At 37.2% G+C, this 20,077-nt stretch overlaps 1 protein-coding gene across 1 annotated transcript in view; it reads right to left on the reverse strand.

Annotated features, from left to right (window-relative positions):
- RNGTT (RNA guanylyltransferase and 5'-phosphatase) overlaps nt 1-20,077 on the reverse strand; it is a gene marked incomplete at its 3' end in the record, with an annotated part of 86,515 nt that overhangs the window by 58,497 nt on the left and 7,941 nt on the right. Inside the window, exons 4-7 of the mRNA XM_008943339.1 lie at nt 17,334-17,409; nt 13,608-13,857; nt 6,570-6,679; nt 5,645-5,746 (exon numbers count right to left, since the gene is read on the reverse strand). Of these exons, the coding sequence (XP_008941587.1) occupies nt 5,645-5,746; nt 6,570-6,679; nt 13,608-13,857; nt 17,334-17,409 (538 nt within the window). The remainder of the gene's footprint in view (nt 1-5,644; nt 5,747-6,569; nt 6,680-13,607; nt 13,858-17,333; nt 17,410-20,077) is intronic.

The following is a 20,077-nucleotide window of genomic DNA, read 5'->3' on the forward strand; positions in this document are numbered from 1 at the left end:
ACCCCAAAACAGTTTGCATTTAGTTCAGGTCACATTTTACCATTATAAAACCTAGTCCTGTTTGAATGTATTAATTTGAATTATTCTACAGACATTTAAAAGCTTTTTATTATTCTTAACGGTAGCAGTCTTTTTTTCCAAAACTAGCGTCTCATTACTTCACCAAACCTACCCCTGCCTGAACATTCAGCTCCACTCATTAGAACAAACATCTGCTACAAACACTATTAATGAGATACATACCAGGGGAGTACAGCGAGCCGCTAACCACCCGGGTTAATCACTTTACAATACAAAGTTGATAGCACAGAGTCAGGCAGCATGCCTCCGACACACTCTTACAATTACCTCACACAGATAGCAGCAACCCAAAACACAGCACTACAAAACTGGATACATTTGTAAAGCCCTACATAGCTTGCAGCTGCTGTTAACATACAACATACATTTCATCTTCACAAAGCCCAAAGGCATGATTTTAGTAGCGGGGAATTTGCCCTCTGGATTTCTGTGCCTAATGAATAGATTAGCATTAAAATTGTTTTTAAGACACCAAGAGGTTTGACAACTGTTCCAATAAATAGACAAGATAGGGTTCATACCAAACCAGTCAGAATAGCTGCAGACTTAAGTGATCCTTTTTTAAATTAATAATAATTCAAGGCAATATGATTTGAGAGGTCTTTCTCCCAAAAATGGAGTTGCATTAATATTTACATACATGTAAATAGCTGGCACAAAGGAAATATTTTTCCAAAGAGAGACAATGCTATGTGAGCTTCAGAGCTCTTCTAATTTTAAGTTTACTTGTCTGCACCTGAGATGGAACTGTATACATCTTTACACACAGGCATTTATAAACGGGAGGGGAGAAGTATTTGTTCACATCACATTTCCCCTTGGGGTGAACAAGTGCCAGAAGGAAAGCTGGAGTGAGAACAAGGTGTGTCTTGCTGATGCTCATGGAACAAGGACTCTGGAAACCAGGCACAGAACAAGCAAGACCACAGTGTAGGCACAAACTCTGAAAATCAGGACAGACTTATAAGCAAGAATAAGGCAAAAGATTGTGAACTCTGGGCTCCAAGGGAATGGAGGATGATGAGTTTTGACCCAAACCAGACCCACATATTTACAAAAGCATGTAAAATACTGTTTCAGAAAATTTCAAAAAAGTATTTAATATCATTATTATTAAGTAATTTAACTAATTTCACATTATTTAGTCAATGCAAGATGATAATGCTCTTTCACTTAGGGAACTATTCCTTCTTTCAAAATTATGGGTAGAAAAATATAACAATACTAAGAAAGCAAGAAAACAGGCACTCTTCTACCACTGAAAAACAGACAAAACCCCCAAAGCTCTTAAACCAGAAGTGTGAAAGTTCAAGTCGAGTTGAAATCTAGAAATAGAAAATGCCTTTGCAGAGAAGTAAAAGTCCTGACTCTACATCTCAGTCAAGACAATCTACAAATAAAGGCTTCAGCCACAAAACTGGTAGAGAAAACTAGTGCTGCAGAAATAAATTTTACTATTGTTAAACACCTGCCTTTTAAGAGATTTGGCTAAGTTGAGTTGATATTTCTATCGACTGAGAGTGTTTTATTTCAGTGGGAAAGCATAATGCAGAGTTATTAATTAAGCATCTGCTTTTCTGTAAGTCAAATTGGGTCAATGAAACAGCAGTGCTTTTTTAAGCAAAGAGGGAATGAAATAAACCCAAAAACTTATGCAAGTCAAGTAATATTGTAATAAGCAAACCACAGACTGCTGCATCTAGCCACAGGTAACATAATAGCTCCAGAGATTTTTGATGACAGGGGTTTCATATCCAGATAAAGTAAGCAAGGGACTCGTAAATGGATCTCCACTAACTGATGTCTTAATATTACATTCAGGAAGGTCACGCCTGTCAACACAAGCATTCAGAATAATTAATGAAAATCTATTTAATTGCATATGGAGTCCAGATCACTGGAGAACAGCAAAATAATTAGAAGCATGTCCAATGTAAAAACTGCCATAAACACTTCTCATTGTTGATTAGAGTAGCTATCATTCACAGGGTCTAGATGTCCAAATAATAGCTCAGGTTTTCATCTTTTAACTCTCCTTCACAACATTCCTTCAGCTGAATTTCATTAACACTGGATCTTTGTAGCACTATTTTATTCTCTGAATATACCTATAAGTCTGTGTCTCTCCATAATCAACTCCATGTTAACATGTTTTGAGACAATTTAAAAGAACCATTTAGCTCCCTCAGGTTTATTCTTCATCCATTCTGTTTTGTCACCATGCTAGAACTATAAAAAACACAGGACACAATGTCCAAAATACTGAAAATTCATACTTTACATAAGCACTTTCTTTCACAAAAGGCAGTCTTTCAGGTGCACTAGTATTTTCTGTATAATTATTCTTGTATTCAGAATGCACGCATCCTGTACATTTGAGTAAGAAAATCATATTCCATAAGACTTCAGTTTTCCAAATTAAATATAAACCATGACAAAGAAAGACTCTACACATTGAAACTAGAAACAAAAAAAAAAAAAAAGAAATCTGGAAAAATAGTTTATATAACCCTATGGAATAGCTCTAGTTGTAATTTTACAACATCATATTATTTGTTCTAAAACATATCAATACATACTAGCTAATCACATTTTTGAACAGATTATTCTTCAGTGGCAATGCACTAGAGACACTGCAGACGAAGCAATTTTTTCCTTTAATATTAAATGGTGTTCTGTAGACAAAATATTTTTAAAACAGAATTGTTATCCATTATTACTGTTTCTTGAAGCAATAGGCTTCAATTATACAAAAGCATTTCCACGAACTGTCTTCAACACATACTAAAATAGCAGGGCAAACCAATCCCTAAAATAAAGACTTCCCAAAGGACTAAGCTGTGAAAAAAGGCAAGGACTACAAATATCTAAGCTGCACAGGACATTAATACTTTGTAAACATATTTTCATAGTTACACAAGTCAAGTCCATGGGCAGTATATCTGGAATGAGGATTAAAAGCATAATAAATGCAAAGACTCCCATCCGGCTGTTGGCACGGTCAGTTTAAGTTGGCCGAGTCTGCTTGTTGAGGCTCAGCAGCTCTGGAATGCTCTGTACTGCTCTGAGAAGAAGCCTGGATCTCCCAGCACAGTGATTCTGTAACCTCGCACCCCGGTGACACCGGCAGCGTGTGACCCAAGCGCTGCTGGACAGAGCCAGCCCACATTAATAAGCCAAATATTCCCACCACTTTCTTAATGCTTGCATGCTGTGTTTAGTGCCAGCTTTGCACTTTTGCACTGTGCTCTGCCCAAGCTAATAAACCCTTGAAGTACAAATTCCACAGATGAGAGACACCTTAAGGTTTGGTTTGGGTTTTTTGGTTTGGTTTCCTTTTCTGGTTTGGTTTTTTTTTTGTTGGTTGGTTGGTTGGTTGTTTTTTTTTGGTTGCTGTTGCTGTTTTGGGGGTTGATTTTTTGGTTGTTGTTGTTTGGATTGGGTTTGGTTTGGTTGTTTTTTGGGGTTTTTTTTGGGGTTTTTTTTGGTTTTTTTTTTTTATAGTTCTGGCTGAATTGTGCTGCATCCTGACTGACTCCATGTGGAACCACTGGGCAACTCTTGTAAGACACCCAATCCCTCACGTTTTCCAGGCTTTCATTATCTAGAACACTCCACTCTATTACTAAAGATAACAAACCTAAGAAAATAAATGCCATAATAATTTTAGAAGGCAGTCTACACTGCTTGTTTATTTAATATCAAAAATTTACTGTGTTGTCTCAGCACATGAAAAAGAGAATGCTTACCACTGCCCTAAAACAAAACTTCCTTTGCCCAAACCAAATATTTTAAGTTAACCAGTCCAAAACCAAAAATTCTTACCTCTTGTTTTTGAAAGCATACATGAGATTCACACAACTGATGCCTTCTAACCTGTAAACGTGTTAACACTGAACTCTTCTGCTACACTAAAGCATCATGCACAAATAAGCGTAATAGTCCTTCTTATAACGTGTATATCCATTGTAATCACACTTTTTCTGATCAAGTCAAAGCAGGCTAAAAAAATATTTGTTTGCTCTAAGTGAATAAAAACTAAAGCGATTTCACTTAGCAACAACTACAATTGCATAAGTACTACTGAATGCTTTAGAAATAAATTCAAGCTATTGAAATGAATGTGTCACACAACTTAAATTCTCCCTGTTACTTAGACACTACTGACTAAGAGGTAAAAAAATACATTAACTACCTCAACACAGTGCCCACAACAAGAAGCAAAATGGTGATCTGAATGCTACAAGTAGCATAGGTTAAAAACTATTTCCATTAACACCCGGGATTTTTGATTTCAGTTTTGAAACCAAACATACTGAAAAAAACCAGAAGGTTAGACTATTGATTCCCATCGATGATTTCAAAACCTCAAGCAAATGGTTGTAATTTCAAAAAATTTCCAACCTATTAAAAATACTCATTCCTATGAAAGTGAGTATGATTTTGGAGATTTGGAGTTTTACTAAAGAAAGATTTCTTCCTATGAAAAGCCACAATACCTCTTTGCCAGCGGACAAGGAAACAGCACAGAACGTGTTCAAAAGCTGTCAGATGGGGTTCTCAGGGATGTGGTGTGGAAGTGGCCTGATAGAGTTAGATAATCATTGGACTCAATGATCTTACAGGTCCTTTCCAACCATGGTGATTCTGTGTGTGATTTGTGTGAATAGCAGATATCATGTGAATAGCAGCATCAGTATGAATAGAAAATATCTTCTATACTCCTCATCCAAACTGCTGGGTGTAGAGGCAAGAGACCCTGAGTGATGTGGCTTTTTCATCCCAAAGCAATTAAAGGATACCAAATGATACCAGATGCACATGTTTAGATAACCAAGTTTCACATAGTTGAGACAAATCTATAACCAATTGCGATCAGAGGAAAAAGTGTTTTGCCATTCTGTATTTGATGATCTATGGCATTTCTCCTACTTTGAAATGCTAACGTGAGAATACTGGAGAAATCAAATACAAGGATGCATTTCAAACCAAAATGAACAACATTGAAGAGGTTCGACCCATCAATACGATCAGGCTGTAGTCTGTTATAAAAGAACAGTCATCACTACAACAAATGTAAGGGTGAAGGAAGATTAAGCTATTGATTCTTTGGCTGACCAGAACTACAAGCTTGAACAAAGGATCACAGTACGAATACAAAAACCCTATGAAATTTCTAATACTAGCCAGCTTCTGAAGGATCAGACAGAAGTTTTAATTTAGCTTTTATAAACAAATTCTTTAGCTTAACAAACTTGTACTGTTATCTAAGATTATTCTAAGACCTTGGTGGCAAGTCTTGGCTGACAGACAGGAAAGGGTTATGGAGAACAAAAATACATACATCTAACAGCAAATCTGCAGAACAGCTGCTACAAAAAAACTCAGCCACAAACTTCAGCAAATGTTGGGTATCAAGACAGTAAAAAAAAAAAATTGATCTTTGGAGTTGGTTTTGTTGTTAGAATATGCTTTGTCCCTTGTAGAAGCAAATTCACTTTCCTGAGTAAATACAAATCATCTACCCAGTTCACTGAGTTTGTTTCATTTTAAATGAACTTACCGAGTGCCGTCTGCTTTCCAGCTAACTTTGTATGGCTTCTGCTCCAAAAATTTAATATTTTGCTTGTCCATGGAAACAGGCTGTGCTCCAGGGAATCCAGACCTAAAAAAACCACCAACAAACAAACAAAAAACCATGTTTATTAATGTTCTGCAACAAATAATCAGAGGAGGCAAGGCATTGTTTAAGTAGACTGAAGTCACATCTTGTCCCAGACTTGCTACAAGGCTAACTTCAAGTTAGAGCATCTTTTCCATCAAGGCATTTTGCAACAGGACTCAAATGCCTCTCTGATAAGAACAATGGTATTTGTTTATAACAAAACACATAAATTACGCAAAATTTCAAAACTTTAACTTTGGAAGGAGAGGTACCTAAATTCAAAATTACAAACACTAGAAGAACTATAAGCACCAGCAAGTTAGGAAGCACTGTGAGCAACTCTCTAGATCATCAGCTCTGGAAAGGAGGCATGCAGAATGTGAGACATTAAAATCAATGCTTTCATCAACACTGGACACATATCCAAGATGGCTATAAAAATCAAGTATTATAACTCAATACTGAAGTGTCATCACATAAATAAGTCAACTCTTCAAGCAAGCATACAATTTTACACTAATATCTGGACTAGACTACATCTGGAATTTGTACAGCAGCAACTTATCTGAAAACATTTTGCTGACTCAATGGAAAAGCAATTCTTAATTTCTTAATATCAACATCTGATTATTCCATTTCATATACATGATCCTCATCTGGTTGCACTTCTAAGTATTCTTGAAGCTTGCTTTTCTTTTAACAATCCATCCAAAAATAGTCACCTTTTTTCATTTTTACAATGAGCTGTTGCCTTCTGCCAAACTAGAAATGTAACACTCTTTTCTAGACAACATAAATAAACAAGTTCTAAATATTCTCATACCCTTCCCATCCACAGAACTGCTGACATTTTTGCTGTATTCCTCCTAACTTTGGTTGTGTTGTCACTTGGGTCACATATTTAACTGTTATTCCTTCCAAGAAAATTGCACCCTGAATAAAGACAAAATTCAGAAATTGTTATTTAAGCCTTATAAAAGCAGATCAGAACATGTCAATACAGGATTTAAGTTTTTTTTTTTTTTTTTACAGCTTGATCTCAAAAGCAATACTAACTTAAATATTCCTTGAGGATTTACCCCAAAATATCAATACATCAGCTGAGCTTTGCCAGTAAACTCACAGGCGAGCCACACTATGAACCCAGGAACAAAAATGAGCTGTTCATTGGGGAAAAAAATAAAATAATCATTAAAAAAAAATAAATAAAAGAAGGTAAATGGTATGGGATAGGCACTGATTACCTACTACTCTCAAGAAAGCTCCCACATCAAGCTACAGCATCAGTCTGACATGATTTTTCACTTATAACTAAAATGTTTTGATTTTAAAAGAAAGTACAATAGTATAAAGTATTTAATAATAAATTAGTCACATATGGAATATGCAGGAATCGAATTAATCACCCCTAGTACATAAATATTACATAATAATAAATTAGTGTACGACATCTATTTGCAGATGAGAATTTGAACCCAAACAGTACTGTAAGACTGGAGCAAACCACTTTATGTTAAAGGTCACAAAATTCTTTGTGGCAGAAGGCTTTGTGGCTCCACTTTTAAGTGTGTCAAAAAGTATGGTGTCAAAGTAAGTGAACTGGAAACTAAGAATAAAACTGATCTATGAAATCTTAAATAAAAATCTTTAATATGTAAATATTATTTCTAGACCAACAATTCTGTACTTTCCTTGATTTATGGAAAGTAAGAACTGCTCACTAACAGGAAAGATCTGACCTAAGATAAACACAAATAGCTTGGTAATTAGTGAATTAAACTCACTGGGAAACACCTTTAGACATCAGGTTTTTGCTGTGTTGGGTTTTTCTTAAAAAAAAAACAACTCAGCAGATGAAGTCATTAAGTCCTACTTTTCAGCCTCCCAATCTTTGAGATGCATGTTTTTAATTACACATTTAATTTTAATCAAACCAACATGGTAATTCCAGTACAAGAAGCTCAATTACATGGATTTCACCTCCAGCTGGTTTATCTACATTGTATGTCTCAAAACTTAAACTTACACTGTAGAGAAAACAATTGAAAGAATCAATGTACTTATGCAGCAAAATTAAGAGGTTCTCAGTTAATCTGGGAGAAACATCTTATAAAAGAGAAAACAAAACCAACTGTTTTGTAACAAAATAGTCATATAAAAATATACTTGCATAATTCCCTCTTCTATGAGGACAAGCTGAGAGAGTTGGGGTTGTTCAGTCTGCAGAAGAGAAGGCTCCAGGGAGATCTTATTTCAGCCTTCCAGTATCTGAAAAGGGCCTACAAAAAAGCTGTGGAGGGACTTTTCACAAGGGCTTGTAGTGACAGGATGAGGGGTAATGGGTTCAAATTAGGAGAGGGGTGATATAGATCAGATGTAATGAAGAAGTTCTTCACTGAGCTGGTGGTGAGACACTGGAACCAGTTGCCCAAGGAACCTGTGGATGCTCCCTTCACTGAATGTGTTCAAGACCGGACTGGATGGGCTTTCGAGCAATGTGGTGTAGTGGGAAGTGTCCCAGCCCATGGAAGGGGGGTTGGAAATAGATGATTTTTAAGGTCCCTTCCAACCCAAACCACGATGATTTGATTCTATGATTTTATCCTCAGCCTAAAACACGTTACTAAAGGGAAGGTGCTATCCTGAATGCCACAGAAAAGTAGACACCAGTAAAAGAATACCAAGTATAAAACTCTAAGATAACTTGTATATTGCAGAAAATGTTTGACGCCAAGTGAAATAAAAACAAATTCTGCGCATGAGAACACATATGAAGCCATCAGGGCTACAAAGTTACATAATGAAAAGATTTCTAGAGAGAACCCAAATTGACCAGACTTTTTTCCAACAGCATCTCAAGTAAATTCTCCATGCAGATGAAGAAGATCAAAGCATGAAGTTTCACCCGTTAAGCTATGAATCCTGCAAATGAAGATTCTAGTATTTTGTATATGTTCTCTAAAATGCTTGAAACTTGCCTTAGCAAATCTAGCTGCATACTGCTGATGAAAGGAGCCTTTTTGCTCCCTTCCCTTTCCACACACCAGAGCACTCATCTGTTCTAATCTTTAGGAAGTCTAGGAACTAAGTTAGCAAAAATAACATCAATTTTCTGCTAAATTACAATCCTAAACGAGCTCACCATAGGATGGGTCAGCACTGATAACAGCACAAGGGAAGCAGGAGGAACACAAGGAGTGCAGGGAAAGGAGGACCGCAGTCTGCAGTACAGCCTGTGTTAAGATTGGCTCAGCTGCATCATCAAATCATATTCTGAGAACAGTAGATCCTAAAGAAATAAGCTGATTTATAACCTTAACTACATTAAGCTCTACAGACTTTCAGCACTTCACTTACCTATGCTATTTATGTGGGCACCAGCAAACGCAATAGGACACAGGTGACTGGCTGAGGAATGCAGACAGCTAAACATGCCTGGCCAGCATGCTGTCTGATCTGTAAGTGGTTAAGAGCATCATGAAGTAAAGGAAGATGGTTGCACCTTTCTTCTCAGAATGGCAGAGTGCAACAGCAGTACAACTGCCAAGATTAAAGCAAAAGGCAGGCAATAAGAAAGATTTTCCAGAAAATAAAGTCATAATCATGAAACTGGTGCCTGCCATTTGAAAGTGTCTCTTGCAGCTTACATGCCTCTAGTGTACTCAATAGCTAATGCCCAGCATCATAAAAACAAGGGGAGCCACCAGGGCACCTATGCTTGGCTAACTCAGTGCTCCAGGTTTCATGATCCAGATCCACACACTTTGTGCACCACTACTGGGCTAACAGCACACTGTGGAAACTGGACACAGGAAAACATGGTGCAGAGATGCCAGAGCACTCAGCTCAGCAGAACCTCGGGTCCTCAGCACTACTACTAAGCCAAGAGTTATAGTGGATCCAAGGTAACTAGGTGCACTCAATCTGCACAAGCTTCACACCATCTGTACAACAGCAACCCTCCACCCATCACTTAAGCTGAAGGAGAAGTGGCAATGCGTACATATCATCCTGTGTTGTTTCAGATCCTAAACACCATCTGGAGGAGTGGGTGAGTGGGAACAGCCCCAAACACACACCGCCCTGACACACACCTCCCTGACCCTAGTGGCTGTCACCAGGCCTAGGTGATAACTATCTTCAGCTACTCAGACTTGACCAAGTGCTGGTAAGTTCAGGGACTTCCTTTTAGAGGAAAATAAACATTTCAAAACATGTCAAGAAGTGAGAGAGTTTGCCTCTTCTAAAAGAGAGGAAAAGAGAGTCAGGGAGTTACACTGCCTTAGATCTAATACTTTGAAATACAGTTGCTGTTGGAGCAGGTTCAGAGGAGGGTCACCAAGGTGATCAGAGGGCTGAAGCACCTCTCCTTTGAGGACAGGCTGAGAGCACTGGGGTTGTTCAACCTGAAGAAGGCTCCAGAGAGAACTTATGGTGGCCTTCAAGTACCTGAAGGGGTCCCATAGGAAAACTGGGGAAGGACTGTGTACAAGGCTATGTAGTGATAAGACGAGGGACAACGATTTTAAACTCAAGCAGAATACATTTAGATTAGACATTAGGAGGAAGATCTTTACTGTGAGAGTGGCGAGACACTGGAACGGGATCCTCAGAGAGGTGGTGAAGGCCCCATCCCTGGAGACATGAAAGGTCAGGCTTGATGGGTCTCCGAGGAACCTGACCTAGTTAGCTTACCGCAGGGGGGTTGGACAAGATAACCTTTAAAAAAGGTCCTTCCAACCCAAAGCATTCTATGATTATACAGGACAAAAATCCCAAGAACTGCCTCTAAGTATGTAAAAGCAAAAATCACACAACAAAATCATACTGACTGTTGCTCAGTAACAACAGTGTGGAACTAATCATTCAATTCCGGTGATGAAACAGGCTTCAGAGAATAAGGAGCAGAATGAAACGTCACATCTTTTGATATTGCCATTTGTCTGTTGTTTGCTTGTCTTGTACTTAGAAAGGATCTCAGAAAACATGGAGTAGATGTAACTTCTATAAAACCGAAAAGCACCCTGTTTCAAAACCCAGTTCAGAGGAGTTAGCGTTTCACTAACAAAATGGAGGAATATATTGAGAAGGATCTGTGGGGTCTGCTTTAGGTTTAAGAGAATTAACTTATTTGCCTTAAATTTCCTATTAGCATATTCTTTATGTGACATCTGTGAATTTAGTAACAGGGATACAGACTGTGATGATAGCTTAAGAATTCAGTGCTGTCTTTAATTTTAAGAATGGGATGGAAAAAACACTGTGCAATTCAGTATAAACAAAATTCTACACTTAATAAGCAATTATACAAACACACGCTGGTATATAATTAGAGAAGATACGGAGGCAGCAAGAGACCAAAAGCTGAATTAGTATTATTCTGTCTTGTAAAAGGCAATTATATTGAGATATATAAACACAAGTATTAGCCTTAAGATATGTGAAATTAATTCCTCCCTGTTAAGCACTAGGATGGCCTCAGCTAGAGGTTTGTGCTTGATAATAGTCAACATAGTCTCAGAAAAACCATGAGTCAACATAACAGAATACAAGGACTGACAAGAATGGTCAGAAGTGTAAAAAATTTTACTATAGGGAAGAGGTGAACAAATTGGCAGCTAGTATGGAAAAAAGAAGGCTAAAAGGAAATGCTATTGCAGAATCATTAAATAACCTTTCTCCCATATCCATCAAGATGCTGATGGGCAGAACAGTAAGTACAGAGTCAGACTTTAGCAAAAATAACAGGAGGTTAGGCAGAGAAGAATAGAGTCACTCATATTTAGAATCAATGTACTTTGATAATTAATAAATATTACCCTTGCTAATTATGTCAACCATGAGGTTTAATAGTTTCTTGCTGTCTCACAGATGACCACAAGGCACCTGCACTCAAAATCATAAAGAAAGTTATTAACAGCTACCATCCCTTCCAGAATGTTTTGAGATTTTAGAAGCACTATGCATCAGACCCTGTAATGTCTGTGAAACACACAGCTTACATGGGACTAGAACAGATGGCATTCCTTAATAAAGAGTAAAGGATCTTGTTGACCTATGAAAAGTTTGAAGGATCTGGCTCAGAATTACAGCTTTTTGTCCTAGTTGCAATATCAAGTATTTTTTTCCTGAAGATTTTTTTTTCCTGAACTGAGATTCTAAGTGTCAGCTAATAATGTCACTCCAATGCTACAATTATGGCATGCACTGACAAAGTCAAAATGTGTTTGGATTTCCTGCACAGCATCTGAGGCTACAGCAAACAGATTTGCTGTTACCTGTCAGCTACATCTGGGTGATGACAAAAGAAACCATTATGTTCTAACAGTCCCCACAGTTTCTATAGTGTAGAAAAGAAAGGCTGTCATGACTTTCTGACATCAAAACATGGAAATTTAGTGAAAGACGTTTCAGTAAAGTTTCTCACATCTGAGATGGAATCTCTGAAATTTACAACAAACTAACCTCACTTTACAAGCTACCTGGGCAGTTGCCTCTGACTATTCAACATCCTAGCAAGATGCTTGGGAGGCGTCTCCTCCTCTAGCCCTGAACTTTTCTTCTATCCCTACAAAGATTTGGGTCAAAATGAAAACCTTTCAGAACACCACTACCACCACATTCCACCTCTAGTTTAACACTGTTGACCCCCAGGTGTTTAGAGAAAGAGTCAAATTAGAAGGCTGAAAATATTTGTCAGGGGAAATCACCATAATGCTGAAATTCTAATCCTTTAGACAGTAAAATAAAGAAATCTGAGCAAGAGGTATTTACCTGATAATCATTCCCCCTGCAGATGGCATATTTACAAGGAACCACAAATACTCTGCATCCATCTCTACTGAGTTAAGCAGCAGTTCAATCTGCCAGCCAAGAACCATGGTAAAGAATTCTCCCCATTCCTCCTCTTCGTGTCAAAGAACGTTCCTCCAGAGCTGCAAAACTGAATTATACGAATATGCATATTAACTAGATTAGTCTTTCTTTCCTAAATCCTCTAACTCATAATTAACTTTTAGTTATTAATATGCTTATTCGTATAATTGAGCTTCCAGCTTTCCAAAAAAACTATGGTGGCAAATAAGAAAAAGCCTGGGAAGCCAGTACCATGATTCCTGTTAAACTGACCAGTTTTATTTGCTGAAAAGAGGCTGTCATAGGACCTCAACATCACACTTCATTTGTTAAAGCATCAAAAGGCAAGTAAAAAACAACGGGTTTGAGTTTCCAGCCCAAATAAATTTTTTTTAGATGTCAGTATTTTACCAGAAGGTTAAGGTAGGTAGCGGTCAGATCCCTGAATAAAAGGTGTTCAGGGATAATAATACTATGGATTTTCACAATGTGAGCAATTATTTTACTGCAGGTGATAAACTACTTGAAAGCTTTCAGTGTTTCTCCTGCTTCTTTCGGCTAGATTTTGTATTCCTTTCAGACTAATTTCTTCCATACTCCATCTGTAAACCATGTTGAGCAGCTGCAGTAACAACAAAATGTGTTTTTGCAGCATATTTTATATGAGGATTTTCAAGTGTTTGCAAACAAACACACCTCGGTACGCAAGTAAAATAATTCAGTATTATGCAAAAGAAGTGAATCTGTTATCACTCACAACATGCTCCCCTGCTTTATTTGAAGATTGAAAAAAAAAAAAAAAAGGCCAGAAATTTGGAAAGAACTGAGCCATTAGTCTTCAAATGATACAAATATATTCCTGGTACCTGATTAGAGACAACACTACTAGTCCTCATTGGCAAGAGCACTGACACTTGTATAGCATGTATTACATAGAAACTGATGACTATGAGTTTATAAAATTAAGTTTAGCAATTACAACATTAAAGTTCTTAATCAGAAATACCAGTTTTAGGCGTTCTTTTCTCCTCTTGCCAAAGGAAGAGCTTGATGATCCAGGTTCTGATTCTGGGCCTCCTGTTTTACCATTATCATCATCCTCCTCTTCATCTTCCTCAAAGCACCATTCTGGTAGCTGAGGTGGTGATGGTGCATCATCTTCATCTCCATAACGACGAAATAATTCCTTCAAATAGTCACCTTTATAAATACCTGGTGGTCTAGCCTGCGCAAAAGTAGCCACAGCAGCCTCAATACTGTCAAATAAAAATTGAAAATCACTCTGGATGCTTAGTTTACATGTTTTAGTCCTGTTACAGCTCACCAAACATAAGATTTATTGGGACTGCGGATTAAACTCCAAACTGGTCATTGTGCAAACATTCATTATATTTGAAACATGGTGCTTAGACCAGCCCAGCAACAGTTGCTCTTGCACAAGATTCTGCACAATTACACAGGCACTGTTTTAAGTTCTCAAAAATAACTGCAGCTTGCACTGCTTCCTCTCCTTATTACAGCTCATGGTTGTCTGCTGGTCATCTCGGTAAAACTTCTGTTATTGCTACAGAAAAGGAATGGGTGGCATGTAGGTAAGTACTTAAGGACAGAATGAAGGCAAAAAGACCAAAGGAAAAGATGAACTAACAATGAAGAAAAATGCAAGTGCTGAAATTCAAATACGGCTGTATTTTTCCTCCTAAGAATTATCTTTTCTGTCATTAGAGGTTTTGCCATCACACTGGCAAAAAGCACCCTAATTTTTTTAAATTAATTCTCTTTCCAGAAGTTTCTCATTAAAAAAAAACTAATTCAGAAGCCTTATACTTTGCAAATAACAATTAATTATAAGTGCTTTAATTAACTGGAGACTGGATGACAAAAAGATTAGAAACCAAAACTAGCAATCATGCACCTTTACTAGCCATTTGGAAAGCACTCCAAAACAGACAACAGCAAGCACAGCACAAGGGTTTTATTATTGCTAAATTTCACGGATCATATGAAAATGTTTAACAGAAAACACTGGACATAATTCTGTCTTTAATTCATCGTGGCTGCGTGGAGCAGTAATGATCCACAGATCAACATTTAGAAATCCTGGTAAACAACAGAGAGGAGAAATCACAGAAGGTACATGACCCTGATAGGCTTCTGGACAAGACTGTATCTTAAAAGCTGGAACAGAAGCACATTACATGCTGTGAAAAGATTCTTTTTCAGATAAGAAAACAGCCTGCCACTGGAACAAAGAAAACATATAGCTAAAATGAAAAAAGAAATAGAAATTAAAATACAAAAGGTATTTTTTTGTCTGATCTGTACAGTATGTGAGGAATTTATGAGGAAATGTTTCTTTTCTGGGAAATTCACCTACAAACAACTAAGTCTGGTTGTCTCTTTGGATCTTTGGTAAGAGGAAAAAAGAAAACATTTTCCAGAGTGAGACTATCAGATGGTTGGTCATCAGATCTCAGAAATGACAGTTTAAGAATCTCAGTTACTTAGGAGGAGCTTTCTTTCCCATTATGTTTTCTAAGACACCTAATCCTCGCAAGACACTTTTTATTTTGGTACCTTTCTTAAATTGTTTCACTTCTTCTGTAATCACTGCTATTGTAAGGACAAAACAAACCAAAATGGATGAGGCATGAAAGACACTCAAATTTGTCTCTAATGATACTAAAACTCTGTACTATTCTGGAGTAGGTGGCAATGAAAGCTAAAAGAGGCAGCACAGATTTCAAGCACAGAAACCCAGCTGAAAAAAGACATTTTACAAGTTCTAGATACATAGCAGTCTTCAGGAAAAATGAGTTGTGAAAAAGAGAATCAAGTAAGGTTTCTAACCACTAGCTGGAGAACTTTCAGTCTGGATGACCTTTCTTTAAACTAAATATAAAAAAAACACTTCTCAGTATTCACAATACATCAGCAGCACTCCTATATAATACACTGAAGGAATGAATATGGATGGATTTTTCATCAGGAAAATCTTACTTCCTCATCTAATTACTGTGTATGAATAAATGCAAGCTGGGTGTCGAGAAGGAAAGGGCAACCTCTTCTCACTTATGCCCTGCGATAGGACACGGGGTAATGGTCACAAACTGGAGCACAAGAAGTTCCACCTCAACATGAGGAAGAACTTCTGTACTGTAAGGGCTACAGAGCACTGGAACAGGCTCCCCAGGGGGGTTGTGGAGTCTCCTGCCTTGGAGACTTTTAAGACCCGTCTGGATGCGTTCCTGTGTGACCTGCCCTAGACCAGATGGTCCTGCTCTGGCAGGGGCGTTGGACTCAATGATCTGCAGAGGTCCCTTCCAACCCCTAACATTCTGTGATTCTGTGAAATAACAGTGCCTTATCTTCAAGAATGATACAGCAAATGGGATTTATCCTAACAGAGTGTTTAGCGTTTACTACCACCTTGCTGAAATTCATTCTTTTGCTGTGGACATTCTTCCCAACCAGGTGATGTCTGGCTGTTCTGTTAAAAAAAAAAAAATCTCACGGAGATGAACAAACTTGATACAATTAACTACCTGACTGAAGCAAAAAAGATAAGACACGGCTGTTAAGTTTTAAGGCTTTTCCCAATGAGGTTTGAAAATAAAGAGATGCTGCATAAAAGCAAGAGATTCAAATAGTTTCAAGTGCATTTCCTCTGCAGAACAAAGGACCAATTCTAAGTCTAATTATCGCACGCTACTCTTAAATTGTTAGATTAAAAGCATACAAATTTGTTAGTTCAAATACAGTACATATACAATAAAGATATTTGTATCTGTATCTATTTCCCATGCTCAGCTACGATTCTGCCAAGATTCAGCCACCCACTACTAATGGTATTCTGTCTCCATTACCACAATGTCTTTATTCTGAGTTTACTAATGGACAACAATGACCTAGTTCTTTGCCAACAGCTTGCACATACATGCTAAGCACCAAATAACTGTATGTCTAGTCATAAAAAAATGCTGCAACAGGACTAGAATTTTCTTCATGTAAAGGACCATACAAGATACATCATCAGAACACTTAAGGGGCTTGTTAAGAAACATGCCTTGAACAGGACCTTGTCAACAAGCACATAGTGTTCCATGGAGACTACCAAACATGGTGAAGTCATGCCCACCAGCAGGGAAAGGGCAATTTATTTTTTTTAATTAAGATCACTACTCCTCATGAATGCATCAATAATTTAAAATTTTAAAAAATTGCAGGTAAGTCTGTATGGAAGCATGCTGTAGATTTCAAAAAGCTGGAAACAAGGACTTTGTCTCCCTCTAACTCTTCAGCAGCAAGTATGTCCCTCTGCTGTTGCTCAGCTAATCTCTTCAGAGCTCAAAAACAAAAAAAAGGGCTGGATGCAAACAAAAAAGTAAGAGAAATAATCTTTCAGGCATCTCTGAACTCTACATTCTTACTCAAAATGTGGGACATGTGACAGGGAAGAAACACAACAGAATATATACACTCCTAGAAGCCGACACAGCAGGCACAGCTGACTTTTGACCTACTGAAACTGAAAAGCTTGACTGAAACAAGCTAAGATACCAAAGGAAGATATGAATAAGGTTAATAGAGGTTGTTTCTCAAGATTAGTAGGCAGTTTTAAAATAGCAAACAGTGAATATGTTAGGATAGCTGTCAGGACAATGAGTGAAACATACTGAAGATGCCTTTGCTCACTCTCCACAAATCCCTAGGAATTAACATTCAAAATTACCTCCAGTCCAACTTCTCGACCAAAAAGGCACAGATCAGAAATCCAGTTCTGTTGAAACCATGTGTGCAATGGACACCTAGACAACACAAGAAAAGGGAATAACCATCTGCAAATAATTTTTACAAACACGCTTTATTTTCACAGTGTCTTTTTGGATCCTTCTACATTCATAAGTAACATTAAAGAGTTATGTCCCTTCCCAGATCACGTAAGGCACATAAGCCTAAAAGGCAATTTATTAGCAACAAGAGTACAGGACACTTCAGTTTATTCCAACTCAAGAACTCAGCTGAAATACGGCTAATGCACAAAAGGTTCAAAGTAATTTTTTTAAGACTGCTCATATGCTTGTCAGAAGACAATACAATCAAGTTCAGAAATTATGCTTTTAGTGCATTCAACATTCATTCATTTCACACCATCAGGCATAAAAAAAAATCACATCCAGATTACCCCACCTCAAACTTGAAAGCAGTGTCAGTAGACCACAACTCCATTTCAAATTTGGTATTACCATGCCAAGAACAGACTTGGTAATTTAAAAAAAAAAAAAAAAAAAAAACTACAAAAAGAAAACTATACAACAGTATAATCACCTTGAATTACTTATCTTTTCAATGTTAAGAAAAAAGAATTAAGGCTTCAGCCCGTACTTTACTGAATTCATCTCCCAGTAAAAAGAGAATAGTCAAATGCAGTGGAACTTTTATTCCTGCCAAGGCAACAGCACCATCTAGTGATAAACAAATTAGTCAGAAAATCTGTTCCATTAAAAATGTCATGAAGGATTCAGGTGATATGTTATGTCTTCCTCAGACTGCATTTTAAATTATAAATATCAGAGTATTTCCACTAACACCAAATGCAATTATTCTTAATATTAACATATTTTTCAGTTATGACCATGAAGTCATTTAAGCTTTTATTGATTTCCTTATTTCTCTACCATAGTTAGGTAAAGCAAGTTCAGCAAAAATTCACTTGATGATTAATCAGAAAAAATGTGAATATGTCTTTTTTTCTAAATGCTCCCCTATGCTGGAAGCACTCTTTTTTTTTTTTTTTTTTTTTCCAAAACTGGACATCTGAAAAATGCCTACAAAGAGTAGACTGATAAAATCCAGAAAGCTGATATTGGTAAACAGAAATATGTATCAACCCTATCAGGATAGGGCTTTGTGCTCACTCCACCAAGCTTCCCTTCTTCCTAAAGCAAGGAAAAACTACTACAAATTTAATGGGTTTATCCATTCTAACCATTTAATAATATGAAAAACTGTGCAACTTGCAGCAAATGAAATCGATTTTAGCTTCCTTCTAGAATCTGTTCTCAGCAATCATTTCTTTTTTGTTTTCTACTTCAGGAAAATTTTTGCATTCTGTTTCCCTAAGGTTGGCAGGCATACCCAAGTCCTTCATTTTGCAAAAATGAAGTCTCCATCCTGTATTGTTCTAGCTGAATAGAAAATTTTGTTCACTTATCATTCACATTTCAGTCTCTTTTCACATCTGATCTTGACACTGGAAATGAAATGGCACACAGTTGCTACCAGTAAGTCCTGCAGCTGTTACTGCTACCAAGAAGGTTAAGTCAGTAATTTTACACATGTGACAAAGATAAGAAGCATGTCAGAAATGAGACCAACAGCTTGGAAGGGAAAGATCACCCAGGGTGCAGTACTATCAGTGCTGCACACTGCTTTCACTTTTGATAAAAAAACACCAGGGACTCTACACCAGTCCCTCTGATGCTCCGTCAGAGGAAACAAGTGTCCAGAACCAGAAACAACTTTTCAGTAAGCCATGGAAGAGAAATGAAGGGAAATGGAAAATCCCAGCATTTCTCTTTTACCATGGAAGCCTAAACCACAGGTTATTTAAGAGGTTAGTCAACATATTTTCTTTTAGATTCTTTCTAATTTACTTTTTTTCCCCCATAGAGATGAAACGATCTAAATAATAGAATAGCATTCCAAATTTCATAGAAGCCAAAAAGTTAGTGACCCAGTACTAAAAACAGCATTTTAAAAGTTGAAATACCAGTTAAATGGGCCTGTTATTTATAGCATATCACCATGCTATCCATGCACCATATAAATTGCTGATTATAACAATATTTCAAGTTCTGAAATACTGTTGGAGAACCAAGTGGAGGAACTGTGAAAGAAGAGTGAGCGGGATCAGTTATCAACAATATTTCAAGTTCTGGTGCAAGTTCTGTAATATTGTTGATGACTGATCCCACTCACTCTCTTTTTGCAGTTCCTCATTTTTCTTATCACATATTTGTTGTTACAGTTTAGAGAAGAAAAACAGGTCTCAAATAAAAATTGCATTCTATGTGAAAGAAGTAAGAAGGTACCCAAAAGAAAATTATGTGAAAATGTGCCCAAATTAAATCTCTCAAGTGTTTTTTTAAAAAAAAAAAAAAAAAAAAAATTTCTCAGTGGTATCCTGTGACAGGACAAGAAGGAACTGGTACGAACTGCAATATAATAAGTCCTATTTAAACATTAAAAAAACCCACAACTGTATATTACAAGGGTAAGTAAACACTGGAAGATGTTGGCAGATGATGTGGAATTTCCAAGCTTGGAAATGGTCAAAACCCACATGGACACAGTCCTGAGCAAGCTGCTTCAGCCAGCCCTGCTTTAAGGAAGGGCAACTGCCTAGCCAGTTTCCACAGATCCCTTCCAACACCCTCATCTACTGTACAATTCTATAATGCTGTATAAATCCTA

Source organism: Merops nubicus, unplaced genomic scaffold (genome assembly GCF_000691845.1).
Source record: "Merops nubicus isolate BGI_N331 unplaced genomic scaffold, ASM69184v1 scaffold3187, whole genome shotgun sequence".
Lineage (NCBI taxonomy): Eukaryota > Metazoa > Chordata > Aves > Coraciiformes > Meropidae > Merops > Merops nubicus.